At 33.8% G+C, this 15,597-nt stretch overlaps 1 protein-coding gene and 1 non-coding gene across 3 annotated transcripts; one reads left to right on the forward strand and one right to left on the reverse strand.

Moving 5' to 3' along the window:
* The first annotated feature begins 7,618 nt into the window (after positions 1 to 7,618).
* LOC110027326 (E3 ubiquitin-protein ligase CIP8-like) lies at positions 7,619 to 9,296 on the forward strand. 2 transcript variants are annotated; one of them, XM_020728702.1, is made up of 2 exons: positions 7,619 to 7,727; positions 8,159 to 9,296. In XM_020728702.1, exon 2 carries the CDS (start codon positions 8,216 to 8,218, stop codon positions 9,257 to 9,259), a length of 1,044 nt encoding a protein of 347 aa, XP_020584361.1. In that variant the 5' UTR covers positions 7,619 to 7,727; positions 8,159 to 8,215; the 3' UTR covers positions 9,260 to 9,296. The 2 variants fall into 2 exon arrangements, with proteins under 2 accessions (XP_020584361.1, XP_020584362.1); XM_020728703.1 differs by lacking the exon at positions 7,619 to 7,727 and adding an exon at positions 7,760 to 7,829.
* A 4,329-nt stretch (positions 9,297 to 13,625) lies between these two features.
* On the reverse strand, positions 13,626 to 13,698 carry TRNAE-CUC. Its single transcript has one exon. It is a non-coding gene; the product is annotated as a tRNA-Glu (tRNA).
* Positions 13,699 to 15,597: the final 1,899 nt, after the last annotated feature.

Raw genomic sequence — 15,597 nt, forward strand, 5'->3', positions numbered from 1 at the left:
GTGATCATTGAAAATAGATTTTTTTTTTTTTTACTATAAATTTATGTTGTTTGGAGTTGGGAAATTTACATGCATGCCACACATATCTTATGTATTTACACATCTAACACTAAACTTTCATATGTATGTATGTATGTATATGTGTGCGTGTGTGCACGCTCGTGCGTGCTTGTATGTGTGTGTGTCTATATATATATATAAATATATATATAAATAATATTATTTTAATATAGTATACGACTTAAAACTTTATAAGTAACAAAATAAATACACAAACTTTAAATTTTCCAAAATAACCACCCAAAATCTAGAACTCATGTCGCAATCGTGTTCCCCAACATACATGGCAAAACTCCTCCGTCTCCTTCCTGCGTACATTTTTACCGCACCTAACCTCCGTCTTACTCTCTTCTCTTGTGCTGTAGGTCATCTCCAACCTGCTTCTTACTGTTTCATTCATTTTTTTTTTTGCAATGCTTCCTTTCATCTCTAGCCCGTCTCTTGCACTGTTATATGCTACTTGAAAATCCAAAATAAAGTAGTTCGATTGCATGGCTATAAGTCAGTGAGTTTTTTTTTTGAGATTATTTACTCAAGAGTTGTTGTGAATATGAAAATCGGTTCACTGTTCAAATTGATATTTTATCATGTTTGACAACAAATTAGATTGGATATTAAAAATTAATTGCTCTTAATCTCTTCTATAATTTGTTGTAGAAGAGAAAATGAAATAATTAATGAGCTTCATTAATTATTTGATTAATTCTTTAATGAGTCTAATGACATGATAAAATTAATAAATAGACATGCAAACTCCCTTTTTATCTCTCTCGCGATCTGGTTTCCCAGGATTCCTCTTCGACATTGGTTACTTTCCAGGTTCTTCTTCTGATTCCTTCTATGGAATAAACAATGGGCTTTCTTAATTATTTGATTAATTTCTTCATGGGCCGAATGACATGATAAATTAATAAATAGACATGCAAGCTCCCTTTGTTATCCCTCTCAGGATTTGATGAACCTGGAAAGGCTTTCAACAGAAGATACAATGCTAGACTTGATGAAAAGGCTTTCAACAGAGACGAGATATTGCCCATGCAGTGGGAGTTGTAAGCAGACACATAAGTAATCTAAGAAAGAGCTTGGAGGTGCAAAGCTATGTTGACAATGATATGTCCATTAAGAGTATTACTCTTGAAAAACTGAAGTTGTGCTCGACTTTAGTTGGTCTTCTAGCGTGAAGACAATAAGTTTTGAGTTGCAGAGGCAGAGGATATCTCGTTTGAAAAAAAAGTGTGATGCAAATATTGGATAATACAACTAGTGTACCAGTCTCCAAGTGAGAGATTTGTTGTGAATATGGAAACTGGTCCATGTTCAAATTGACATATTCTCATGTTTGGCAGTAAATTGAAATTGATATTCGAAATTAATTGCTCTTAATTTCTTCTATGATTTGATGTAGAAGAGAAAATGAAATAATTAACGAGCTTCATTAATTAGCTGATTAATTCTTTAATAGGTTTAATCACATGATAGATTTAATCAATAAGCATGCTAGCTCCTCTTATCATCTTTCTCGAAATTTGGTTTCTCAGGCTTCCTATACGGCATTGGTAGCTTTCAAGGTTCATCTTCTGGTGTGCTTCGGTTTGAAGCTCTCGGGTAGAGAGAGAGGAGAGGAGGAGAGGAGGAGAGGAGGAGAGAAAGAGGAAGAGTGTTTTCTTGTAATCATCGAGGTGATCGACAGATGTAATTCCTTAAGCTAATAAAATCCTCTGTAGCTCTGTTAACGTAGACAATTTGTCGAACCATGTAAATCAATGTGTTTTGTTGTTTTATGTTTTACGATTTTTTTTCTCAATATGGTTTTTAGCGTTATTGTCGTCGTTTATTCACAACAGGAGTAAACGAGAAAACGCGATAAACTCCCGAAACTCTAGATTTACTTGCTTTTTTGCTTTCTTAAGCTATTTTATAATAATGATTGTCATACAACATCTTCTCTTTTGAATTATTCTTAAACTCACTTGCGACTTTGAGATTTTATGAGAAAAAAAATAGGAGAATCTGTTTATTTAGATGGGTATCCTACATGTATACATATACACCGAACATAAATCTATCATAGAGAAATGTAAGAGTAGTTGTTGTTCATCTGATACATGTTAAGTAGTGGAGAATGAAGTAAGTCTTACATCCATTTGGCTCACCCAAAATAGAGAAAAAGGAATCATTAAGGCTTTAAGGTTATTGAGCGTTCATGTTAAAGCATAATCATAGAATTTTTAATTGGTTTATTTGGTACGTTCATCTCTTTGTTTGGTGTAGAATTCAGATGTAAGTTTTCAAATAAAATTCTATAAGAAAGCAAAAATCCTAAGGTCATAGAAGATTGTTGTTGCAATTGAAGAATGTGTCACTTTTTGAGATACAATTTATACTCATTTTCAGTGATATGACACCATAATGAAAGTTATTTTGTGTGTTTTTGGTTTCAGATACAAGAGATGAAGTTTTGTAGAAAAAGGAGCAAAAACATAGCAACACGGGGTCAAATGGAGTAAATGAGCATAATGTGAACTGGCACCTACGCGCCAAAATTTCGTGCCTAAGCGCTATAACCTATACATGGAAACAAAGAGCCCGACATCATGACACTAGGATCTGGAGCCTAGACGCCTGACAATTATTTCAAGCTTCTAAAAGGTAGGCACCTATGCGCCCAGATTCGTGTCTGCGCTCCAGAATCCATTTTTTTTAGATACAATCTATTGAACGAATTTTAGAGGGGCATCTGAAGTGACTCTTAGGGTATTTCAAGGGTTATTATAAAAGTAAAGAAGAGATTAGGAGGCTAGAGTGGTTAGAGAGGAAGTTAGTGTAAGAAGAGAGAGGAAGACAAAGAAACTTCAGGAGATTTGCTTGGAGGCGGTCCTAGATAAGTGTTTTATATTTTTGTTTGAGTTTGTTAAATTTTATTGTGTAAACCTAATTTTAAATATCAATTCATATGTTGTTATATTTTCACCATGAAATCTGAGTAATTTTCTTCATCTTTCTTCTTGTGATAATAAATAGTCATGTGTAGGATTATATTTATTTAGAATTGCTTTTATTTCAATATTGTGATGATATTTTACTTCATGCTTAATTTACTTATGCAATTTGGCCAATTAATAAGTTTAAACATATTTTGAAAACCTAATGACCCGGGAGGGATATACTTTTTCTCAATTAGTAATTACCACACTAACCTTTAGGAAGAAGAAAAAGTAATCTTCAGGTGAGTGCAAATAGATAGGGAGATAAAATTTGACATGTGTAAAATGATTATTCTAGGGTGACAAGCTAGAACCTTAACTAATTTGATATAGGGTTTGGAACTTAAGGCTAGGTTAGCCCTAATCGAGGGCTTACGTGGGTACTCTATGATGACAGACTAGAACCTACTCAGCATAACCAAAGATTTAGGAATTTAACTCTAGGTTAGCCAATATTTTTTATGCACTTATAAGAGGGTAAGGAATATGTATGCTCTTTTTTTTTTTCAAAAAACTACATTTTAAATTTATAAACATTTGATTCCTACACTGATTATAATCTCGTTGCAAAGAGAAAAATTTTCATACAATTTGAACTCTTCTACATAAAGCTAGTTTTGAAACATTTATCATTTTCTTTGAGTTTAGAAAGAGAATTTGTAGGTATTAGTTACTTCTTTATACAATTTAATCTTAATCTCTAGATAATTTACCTGCAGTTTAAGTAGAGTTTTACTAAGTGAATATAAAGAGTTTTTTCTTCCCCGTGGGATCGATACTTGGAGACTAAAAGAAAGTCATATATTACTTGAAATGATACGTGCACTTGTGTAGTATCCCTAATATGTAAAATTAAATTGTGGAGAAAAATAAAAATTATTTGCTAAATAGCACTCAGTCGAGAATTAATGGTGCAAGCACATACAGGCAGTGAGAGTTAAGTTTTTTTGTGCCTTTGTGTGAGTTTTAAATTGAAGTAATTACACACTATGCACACACATATTTTGTCAGGATCAACGACGCACCAATTCTTCAGGCCACTGCCTTCGTGACTTTCCAGTCACTGCCTCCATGATGGACCCATTTTTCAGGCCACTACCCCACGACATGCCCAATCTTTCGGGTCATTGTCTTCATGAAACAACCATTATTTGGGTTGCTGCCTCCACGATAAGCTCATTTTTTTGGGTTACTGCCTTCACGACACACTAATTTCCTTAAGTCGCTGCCTCATCAACACACCCATGCTTTTGAGTCACTGCCTCCACGATACACCCATTTTTCTGGGTTGCTGCCTCCATGACATATCCACCCTTTCAGGTCATTATCTCCACAACACACCCATTTTTCATGCCACTGCTTCTATGACAGACCCATTGCTTTGGGTCGCTGCCTCCATGACACGTATGCTCTCAAGTCACTGTCTCTATGGCACACAGCTCGCCATTTTTTCATATATTTGCTTGCATTTAAATTTGCATGTGTGCATGATAGCGAGCTAGTTTCAAAGGGCAAGTGACCTTGTGTTGGTCTCGATACTTAACGATAATTGTTTGTCAGGTTGGCCCCGAAGAGCAATGCGAGTTATCATATTGGGATTGACACGAGTATGTTTATGCTAAGGATCCAATGGATCTAACTTGTGTAACATTGCATGTTAAATGTTCGTATTTAATGACTCTTATTTTAAAATTAAATAATATATTTTTCTACATTTTTCTACTTATTACGTTCGCGATAATTTTAAAATTATGTATGTAGCAAGCTAGGACATATGAAAGACCAACTCTTTCCAAAATCCATCATGGGTGACAACCTTTAGATCCCTTAGATCTTCAGGATGAGGCTGGTGTGGCAACTCCGTTAAAGTCAAACGTACTCAGAGACTTACCCCGAGCACTTAGATGTTGTTTAGGACACATTCTCGTTAGATTGTGTGCTAGGATAGGATTTGGAATGGTGAGTAGTCTTTTCGATGCCTCTAATTATTATTCTTTGTTGATTTGCTTGTGCTAAACAACAGTCACTTTTGTGTTTTTTGGTGTGCTGCATGCTTGATATGCACAATATTATATTAGACTGTTATTCTGCAGAGGGTCATGCCATATATATGCACACACAAGTATAATGAAAGGGGGGAGCAACATAATGATTACCACTAACCTTTTTCTGATGTGCTACTTAGCTCTCCCACCAAGCTTAACCCAGACATGTTGCGTGCTTGTTTGGCTTTCTTGCTGATATTATTTTTATGCAGGTCGAATCCTTTGTTCTCTTTTTCCTTTGTACTTTTAGATTCTTAGGAGAGTCGTGTATTAGTGGTAAGGTATAAGCACATGTTGTGAGGTGTCAGGTATATGAAAACTTGTGACAGAAACCAGAAGTTGCTTGCTCGTGTCCCGTACTTTAGTTCTAAATCTCATTTATGTATATAATTTAGATCGGACATGTATATGTGGAGTCCGGTCACCTTTTGCTTTCTTGAGATATGTCGCTGACCCAACGACACCAGACTTATATTATTTTACTTGGTTTGTCCTACTGCTTTTCCTGCATGATTACATTCTTAGGTTATTTCATATGTTTCTTTGTTGTTGTACCTGGGATGCTACGAAAATTGAAACTTATGCTATTTAGAACCTTAAAATTGTAAATTTTTGTACAAAAATTCTTATAAAAATTTCAAAGTAAATTAAAATTTAAGATTAAAATTGTCAGAATGTTTCAAAACTTACATTTTGTTTCTTACATGACATTTGAATTGATTTTAGACGGGTTGCATAACATGACCTTCACCCAAGTTATGATTAATAAGACATCCACAATATCTAAGAACCTCTTGCATAGCATGACCTTCACCCAAGTTATGATTAATAGGACATCCACAATATCTAAGAACCTCTCTAGATAACTAGAACATTTTTGCATGTCCTTAAGAGAAGTCTCTGTACTTTCTCAACCCGACTAACATAGAATAGATTTCTTTTTAGGTGGTTGTCTAGTGTGCTTCATTTGTTAGATGGCTCCCTGACTCAGGCATGTTGTATGTCCTTTATTGGAAGTGTTTACAGCTTTTTAGTTGGACTCAACTTTCTCTTCTTTTTCAGTAACATTCATGCCACTTCGGCAGATATAAGTCTCATCTCTTGAAGCTCTGTTTGATAGTCTTAGAATGAAATTTCATTACTTTGACATTAGGGTTATCGAGGTTCTCGCGGACGACACAATTTATGGATTTGCTAATCGGGGATCTCAGGATATGTTGGGTCGATTACCTTCACAATTAGGTAGAATTAGGGTCTTAGTGTCTTGGGATGACGGGTACGTGGTACTCCGACCTTGTTATCTCTACCTTCTAAGGATTACGCTTACCTCCTTTGACAACCCGAGTTGAGCCCTGTCATTTATTTTGCCTTCTTCGGTATCATCTTGAAGGACCAATTACCGATGAGCTGCGACCTTTTTAGCATAAGATGATTTTTCCCTTGCCCTTATGGTTCAGATGTGCTTTGACGTATTGGGATTCCTCATCATGATGATTCAGTTATTTCACAAGCTCTATATGCCGATGAGTCTGTTACCCATGTGGGACCGTGAGAGACTCACACTTCGTCCCGTAGCTTAATGGAAGCTTTGAAAGCATCAAAACATTCTCCTACGAATAACTGTCATTTGATAGTCTTATGTTAGTCGTCACTACTAATGTAAGCAAAACTCATTTGGATACAGCATATTATTGGGCAACCCTCAATATATAATTAATCAAGTGAGATACGTTTCCTTGGGAACACTTTAAACCACATAGCAAACAAATACACATGAATCTCTGGTTGTGAGTAGTTTTTGCTCACATTTTTTTTTTACGGATATATTAGATACATGCCCCCATTGGGGGTGAATCTGCCCTTTTGAATTTTTTTTTTTGTTTCGCACTCCATTTGCTAATTTGTTTTATTAAGATGATCATTTATATAATTTGTTCTCATACGACAAATTTATTTATTTGAAAATTGAAGAATGTCAAGTATGCCAAATTAGACCTTGTGCCAAAAAAGTGTTCTAAGAGAAATAAAAAAAAATCCTGCGAATCTTGTGCAGTTGACAGTAGGACGGTAAATTTAGCTGGAAGATTGTTAAACGCTCGAAAATAGACTTGAATTTTGACATGGATTGAGACTGGATCGAAATAAATGAGCAAAGTTATGAGCAAAAAATTTAGATTGAATTTTTTTCAAGGCGAGCTAATTTTGAGCCTACCCGGCTCAACTCAAAATTAGATCATTTAATAACCTTAATGATGACAGGGCTATGCATTTAACAAATTTAACTCTGAAAAATTATTAACCTCTCAAAAATTGATTTGAATTTTGGCTCGAATCAAGATCGAATCGAAATAAACAATCTAAGTTACGAGCTAAAATTTTGAAATAAATAATTTTTGAACTAATTTTGAATGAACTCGAAATTAGATCATTAATATCAAACTCTTCTTAGACATGTTTCTTAAGGGCTATGTTTATCGCAAATAACTAATGATGGAAGGGCAAATTTTAGTATATAATGAGAATGAAAAACGCTGGAAAGTTCGGCTTTTTATTTCCTGGCAATTTCCGCTAAGGCTAACTCTGCGCTTAAAAGAGCCGGGTCCAGTAGATGCTGTAATCCATTCGATTTTTCGACAAGGTAATCACTTCTCCTTGCTTTTGATTTTGATTGCTCATCTATTTCTGTTCTCAATCCGCCATTTTTATTGTATCTTTCGTTTTTCTAGGGTTTCGTAACTGGGTGAGGACTTTTTTTTGGCCTTCTATAAAGCTTTTCTGACCTTCGAGGGCGTGTTGTTGCAATTTGAACAATTTAGATTGAATTTTGGTTTTCTTTGTGCTCTGAGCTTATAATATTGGCCGGATTCTTCTTCGCTTTTCTTTTCAGAGCTTTTTCGAATCTCTTTTGGATAGTACTTTTTCGGATTTTGTGAGATGCGCGCTTTATGTGATTTTTTTTTTTTTTTGATTTGTATGCTGGAATTTGTTTAGATCTACTGTATGTTTATCTTTCTTCCAAATATCTGAAATGGATTCTTTGGTCTTCCATTTCTCTGTTGCATGTGTTAGGTTCTCCTCATAAATTCGTTACGCAGTTGAACGGGAGGTTAAATAGAGGATTAGAAGATGGCTGATGCTATGAATACCAGCCACTGGTGCTTCATGTGTCGGCAAAGAGTGAACCCAGTCATGGAGCCTGAGCTTAAGTGCCCCTTCTGTGATTGTGGGTTTGTGGAAGAAATGGCCGGAAGGGAAGCTGCAGAATATGAAAACGTAGGATCCGAGCGACCCATTTCTTCATGGGCCTCAGTAATGATGGGGATGATGGGCAATCCTCCTCGTCCACCCCAGAGGCGGAGGTTTCGAAGAATAGAAGATGATGATGACGATGAGTCTGATCTAGAGCGTGAGCTAGAATCCATTCTCTGGAGGCGACGGAGGGAGACTGATGAGGATGTCTGGAGAGCTAGAATGGATGAGGGTGATGATGACTCAGATGCTGAGCATGAAATGGAGTCTATTTTACAAAGGAGGAGGCAGAGTTCTGCCGTCCATCAACTGCTTCGTAGCCTCCGAGATGATTTTAGGTCAGAATCTGATGAACCTGAGATGGAAAGGGAGATGGAGGGGGAAAGGGAAAACGAGAGCCTGATTCTAATTGACTCTTTTAATGAAGCTGTTATCCTTGAAGGATCTTTTGATACTGCCCAGAATCCAACTAATGAGTCTGATGATGCCACCATTGGTGCCACCGTTGGAGATTACTTTGTTGGACCTGGAATTGAAATCCTATTCCAGCATTTGGCTGAGAATGATCCCAACTGCTATGGTACCCCTCCTACACAGAAAGAGGCTGTAATTGCGTTGCCAACAGTGAAACTTCAGGAAATTACGAAATGTCCGGTCTGTCTGGAGGATCTTGAAGTTGGAATGCAAGCTAAAGAGTTGCCTTGTAACCATAAGTTTCATAAAGATTGTATTTCTTCATGGCTGGAGCTCCATAGTTCTTGTCCTGTGTGCAGGTTTCAGTTGCCTGCTGATGAGTCAAAGATTTCTAGTGGGCATGTTGTTGAGAGTAGTGAACAGGGAGTTGGCAGCGATGGTGGTACAACAGAAAGGAGGAATGGATCAAGGAATCCTTCCTCTTGGGCCTTCAGTGGAACGTTTTAATATTTTGTTTTTACGGTGATAAAAAGCTTTCTTGACCTCTAGTTTTACTTATTCTCAGCATCTGGATGGGATTTGAAGATATTTCCTTGATGCCTAGTTTCTGCAATCTTTGCTTGCTGCCTTCCTGATGTACATAGTATTGTAATTTTATATCTTTGATTATGGTAGTGCAGACTGCACGACCAGAGAGCTCATTTTGTCAAGTATTGCAGAATTTCTTGCCTTCATTCCTTGTGGAGCCTACTGGGCTTTATATAATTGACTTGAGTTTTTATTATGTTTGCACTTTGTTTCTTCATAATTGTTTGACTTCGTGCTCATGTATGCTAAAGAGTTTGAATGAGGATCAATCATCTGAAATGGCTTTTTTCTGTTTGTAGATTTAGATTGTCCTTTGAATTACTCAGTCTGTTTTTTATGTGATGCTTTATGCCGTGGAAAAACTTGATAGGAATGGTTTTTATGGGTCTTATTTATTTGATTCGTTGGTAGCATGAGTAAGTAATCCATACTTCTACAGTTTTGTATATTTTAGCTTCATCCTATACTAGTTTGCTGTCTTTCTACACCATATTTAGTGTCTGAGCCTTTTTTGTTCCTGGGAGACGGTCAATGGGTATTAAATTTTTTGCATTGCTAAATGTATCAATATATAATTTTGCATTTTATAAAATTTTTAAATTGTAATTTATTCTATTGAAACTTATTGAGTTCATTTTTGACTTCTTATTTAAGCACTACAAAAACTTAATTGGTGTTGGACTTTAGTTGGCTCCAAAAGAGTTGAACAACCTCAATTTTCGTATAGAAGCTTTTTGCATTTGCCTTTGCCACTATCATTTATTTTTCATTGTTTTGTTAAATTTATGTGAAAAACTCATTATCTTCACTTGTTTAGGTCATTCAATTTCTCATTAAAAATTTGATTTTTATATCATTCCATTTTGTAGTCTAGCTAATGCATATTTCAAATTTGACTTTTTGTGCCACAGTATTTTCTATCCTTACTTATTCCTCACAGTATTTCACTCATAAGTTTATCAGTTTAAATCCAAATCTTATGTTTACAAGTAGTCAGTTCAGCTTGATGGGATCTGTAGCTTTGCTTAAGAGTGTTATTTTGTCTTCCTTAAACTAAATTCTTAAAAACACCAAATAATTGAGAGCATTCATTGGAATCTTATTTTCAATCCTGACATTTTGAATCTGTAAGTGTTCATTGTTGGTTTTAACAATGTAATGTGGGCAAGCCTCGAATAATGTTGTTACGTTTGCAACCCCAAATAATTTTGCAGCATTTGCGAATGGTGCTGACATGTTGGCAGTGACCACGGTACATCTTTTTCATTGATTTCGCTCCTATCATTTAGTCCATGTCAGAGCTCGCATGTCCGTTGGCAAACTTGTAAGTTTATTTCATTACTTTTCGGAGAGATCATATTTTTCCCTAGGCTCGTTGATGACTTCGTGTTGCTACACGCTTTTGTACTCATTTTTTTTGTAAACTCATTTGATGATGTCAAATTCTTTGAAGCTGAGGAGGATGATACAATTTACACCTTGAAAACTCGATTAATGAGTCGTGAATTTTGATTATACGCAACTAAGGATCTTTTTATGTTTACGCATGTCTACTCTTGTTTCTGGTTATGATGAGTTATTTAATGTTGGATCATTATCATGTCATGATTTGCATGAGTTATGATTATGTTATTCACCGGGTTGTATCGGTTCTTGTATGTTACACTTCTTTTTCTCTTTTCGTAATTAAATAAAGTGAGATTAATGATCTTGGAAACACTTTACATTTATTGCCTTGGAAAATGCTTAATTACACTTTATGTTAAAAAAATCTTCAAATTCTTCACTGCCTCTTCAGAACTCACGAAACCATAACTTCTCTACACTTCTCATATTTTTTTCTCAAGGAATTTTGTACTAATTGATAGTTCTTATTGAGCATTCAGGTGGCTTGTGCCAGATGTACTATTCTTATTGGTTGCTTCAATCTTTATAGGATGCTCGTACCCCATGATAGGAAAATAAAGCGTGGGGAATGTGTTAATTGAATCTTGCAGTTTTAAGGCAATATTACTGATTCATTTTGAGCTAAAAAAATTATTCATGTTTGGTTTGTTTCCTTACCGAAGGAAACTAACATGAACTATTTAGTGTCTTGGAGGCTTGAATATGTGGATTTGAGAACGATGAGCTCTTTTCTGGTTAGCACTATCAGTGATGCAAAAATAATTTTTTTCAATTGGGGCTACCACCTGCTGCATCATGCGTAAATGACATACTGCATTAATATGGTATAACTGCATTCAAATCTTTTATCTAACAACACTAATTTTGTAGTCTTTCATCGATGCCTTAACATGAAGAATTAATGCAAAATATTGCATGTTTAGGTGTTACAATGGAAATCGATATGTCCTTCTAAAGTTTTGATATTTGTATTTGAACTTCAAGTTGTAAATAAGTTATTGTTAATCGAGGGTGATGGGTATTATGTTGAGAATAATGGATTGCAAAATTAGGATATGGCTGGATTAAAGGCCTGAACACACATTCACCTTTTAGTCAGCATTGTAACTTGTAATACCTAGTAACTCTTTTCTATTTATGGGACAATGAGACTGTAATCATAAAATTATAGTGGAGTTTTACAATTGGGTCACGACACGTGATTTTTCCTTTTACGAGTTTTCTATATAAAAACTTCTGGTGTCATTACTAATTATTTTATTTTACCTAAGTGTGCAGAATTCTCGTGCAATGCTAAGAAGATAATCTATTACTCTACCGTCGTGAACTCCGACACGCATCAATACACTAAAATTTTTGCCTCTTATAATTTTAAATGTAAGATAATAAAATAATATTTTATAATTATTTTAAATATTTTATCACAAAAGAACTATAGTTATTTAATTTAAATTTTATACAGTTACAAAATGCTCACTGAAATAATTTATATATATTTCTCCAAATATTTTAAAAAATATTTACATTCTCAAGCAAAATTTATAAATTTATACGAGTTGATACTTGTAATATAAAATATTATACTATTGTTGTTGAAGCTTGAGTTAAATTAAACCCCAAAAAAAAAAAAAAAAAAAAAAGCAAATGTATTAAGAATCAAAGATTTATTGATTGAAATATATTTGTTAAGGAGCGATTCTTTGGCATAATTTTAATATTCATGATATTCGAGAGTATATAGAATTATTATTATTTTTATTTTGTAATAGGCCTTTGAAATGAATATCAATCATTCAAAATTGATGATATTTATTAACTTTTAAATAAGTTTTACCTTGGATATTTCATAGATACATAGAAACTACACTTAAAATTATAAATAAAATGTTTTGAAATTAAAGCTCATAAGAATTAAATATTTTAGAATCTCTCTATATATTTATATTTATGTTATATTGGCTTAGTTAAATTATGTAAAATATTAGTAAATTGATTTTAATATTACTAATTTCAATAATAATAATTGAATAAGTACATTTTAATCATCAAAATTGTAAAAATGAGATTATAAAACTAAATGAAAGATGATCTTATAATTAGTTTAGTGTTTATATGTATTGAAAATAATATTGCAATGAATTTTAATGTGAATTAATTATTAATAATTTGATGTAAACGATTTAGGGCATGTTTGACGCAGTTTATTTGGTGCGGTAGCGTTTTGAAAACGCACCTGGTCTGTTTGGGTAAACTGTGTTTTGGTAGCTTATGCGTTTTCAAAATGCTGAAAATAGTTTTTTCACACCGTACCTATCTATGTGTGGTGGCAACTTTCTGACAGCGGTCCAACTTTTCCAAAAAATAAAAATTTCTAATAGCAACCGCACCTAGTTTATCAGCAGATTATTGAATAAGTTGCAACTGCCCCAAATAGATCCTTAATATGTATGTGTGTTCATAATAATTATATTAAGATATATATTTTTATTGTATAATTTATACTTACTTACTTTTTATTTCATTTTATTTATTTCTTTAAAATCTAAAATTTTAATCTAAACTTACTTTAGTTGATTTTTTTTTTATTTTTTTTTTTTTGCCCCTCTTCTTTTGTACTGACACATTTTCATATTTAACAATATTTACATAATTAACACCGAAGTTTGATATTTACTATTTTAATATTTTCATGCCACAAGTTATATATGAGAAAATGTATTTCATTTTTTTAAAATAAAATGTTTGCAAAATAATTACAATATTATTTTATTTTCTGGACCAAATTGCCGCCTCCACCAGCACGTGAGGTGTAATTAGCATTTACAAAGTAGCCTTCTGAATATTACGATAAAATCAATTGTTTAAATATACAAAAAATTTCCGTTGCCGGGACTCGAACCCGGGTCTCTCGGGTGAGAGCCGAGTATCCTAACCAACTAGACTACAACGGAATTATTTTCAGATGAGCTTTGTTATTTATTTAAGGCAAAACAAAAAATGAATGGCATTGCAATTATCGTTTGAATAAAATTGTTGAATTGTAGAGTTTATGTGTTCAAATTTTACTAGCACCGAAAAATAAGAAATTCAATCGAAGACAAATATGATGAAATACGCTTAAATTTGAAATATATAATGTAGAGAAAACCCTCAAAATAAGGAAGAGATGATCAATGACATGAATTAGAAGAGAGAAATCCTGGCATTTACATAAATACCATCCAATTTATATGTAAAGCAGATTTCTTAGCATTTATTCCACCCAAATTATTCATTTCACTTTTTTTTATTTTTAAAAATTGAAATACACATTTTCTTCCATAGATAAAATGACAATTATTAAAATTAAAATTTTGGTGTTAGATACGTAGATGCCTAAGCATTGAGTGGTATTTATGTAATTTAATTTTAAATAAAATTTTAATAATACATTTATTTTTAAAATTATACTATTTTTTAGTTAAAAACTTTATTAGGTTTTCTTAAGTCCCTTTATTTAGAGCTTTATAATATTAATTAAAAAGTTATTTTATAATTTTATATAATTTAGAATATAAAATTATGAAATAGTTTTAGAAATAATATTTTGTGTAATATATTCATTTAAATAAATTTATTAAGTCTACCTTATGCTCTATTATTTTGGATAGCTAGCGGGAAATTTTGATTGCTCCCCCTAAAAAAGAAGGTTGATTCCGCCCCTGCCCAAACGCAACAGTTGTTCTCCATGGCCAATAGTGGGTAGCCTACTTTGCAATCGGTATTTGATAACTCATCTTTCTGTACACGTCGCATTTTTCTTATCATTCTGTACTCAGTAGTCCCCGAACATCTTCCCAGCGATACACAAGTATAAAAATTTTACCCCTTCTAAGTTAGAAGGATATTCTCAAATTCCCTAATTTAATTTTTTCTTCCTCCATAGATTATATACGCACATATATGTTTTATGTTTTATTTTTTTTCCTTAGGAAGACAAAGCATTTACCATGGGCACCATCTCTGGAAATGCAGTGTTGGGCGACTCACCAAGTCACTATTTCAAGACTTGGCCATTAAATATTAGGAAGATTTACAACATATCACACAATTCTTTTGTATTTACATTTCTAACATCTAAATTTTAATTTTTACATTCGTGCCACATTCCCTATAAATGAAAAGGTGTTTTTAACTTTCTAAAAGTTAAAATAGTGGTTTTCTTTCGTGACATAAAAGACTGGGGTGATATAAATGTAAATAGGTAATACTTAAAGTTTCGTGTTAGATATGTAAATACGTAAGAATTGGGCGAGATAAATGTAAATGCCTAAATATTATTCAACAGAGAACTAAGCTTATGTGAAACTATATATCTATTATCAAACAATTAATTGGCAGGGACGACTGACGAGCAATGCACGTCTTAACTAATAATTGTTTTCATCACGAGCAATGCACGTCTTAACTAATAATTGTTTTCATGCACATGGATTATCTATAAGTTCAGTATAATCTTGAGTACATCGAAATAACAGCACGAATCTCAAAGTCATTAGACTGCCCAAACGAAGGTCAGGTGAACAGAGCGTCCTGCCACACAATCACCGTCCCGACAGGGAAAATTCGACCGGTCTCCCGCGATGAGAGACGTGGACCACGCCTGTGATCCCGACCGACCCTACCACAGCTGACTGACCGATCCACGATGAACGAGATCGTCCTGCGATCAAGTCCTCAGCCAACCGACACATATGTCGGAGGTCATAATCACCACTCTGTCGGTCGTCTCAGTCAACCGACGTCGAACCGGTTAGCCAATCGATCATCACCATAATTGAAATTCAAATTGTAATGCAAATATTACATGA

The sequence above is a fragment of the Phalaenopsis equestris genome, unplaced genomic scaffold (genome assembly GCF_001263595.1).
Source record: "Phalaenopsis equestris unplaced genomic scaffold, ASM126359v1 Scaffold000422, whole genome shotgun sequence".
Lineage (NCBI taxonomy): Eukaryota > Viridiplantae > Streptophyta > Magnoliopsida > Asparagales > Orchidaceae > Phalaenopsis > Phalaenopsis equestris.

Coding starts and splice junctions, on each gene's coding strand:
- LOC110027326 (XM_020728702.1), top strand. CDS start 8,216: ATGGCTGATGCTATGAATACCAGCCACTGGTGCTTCATGTGTCGGCAA.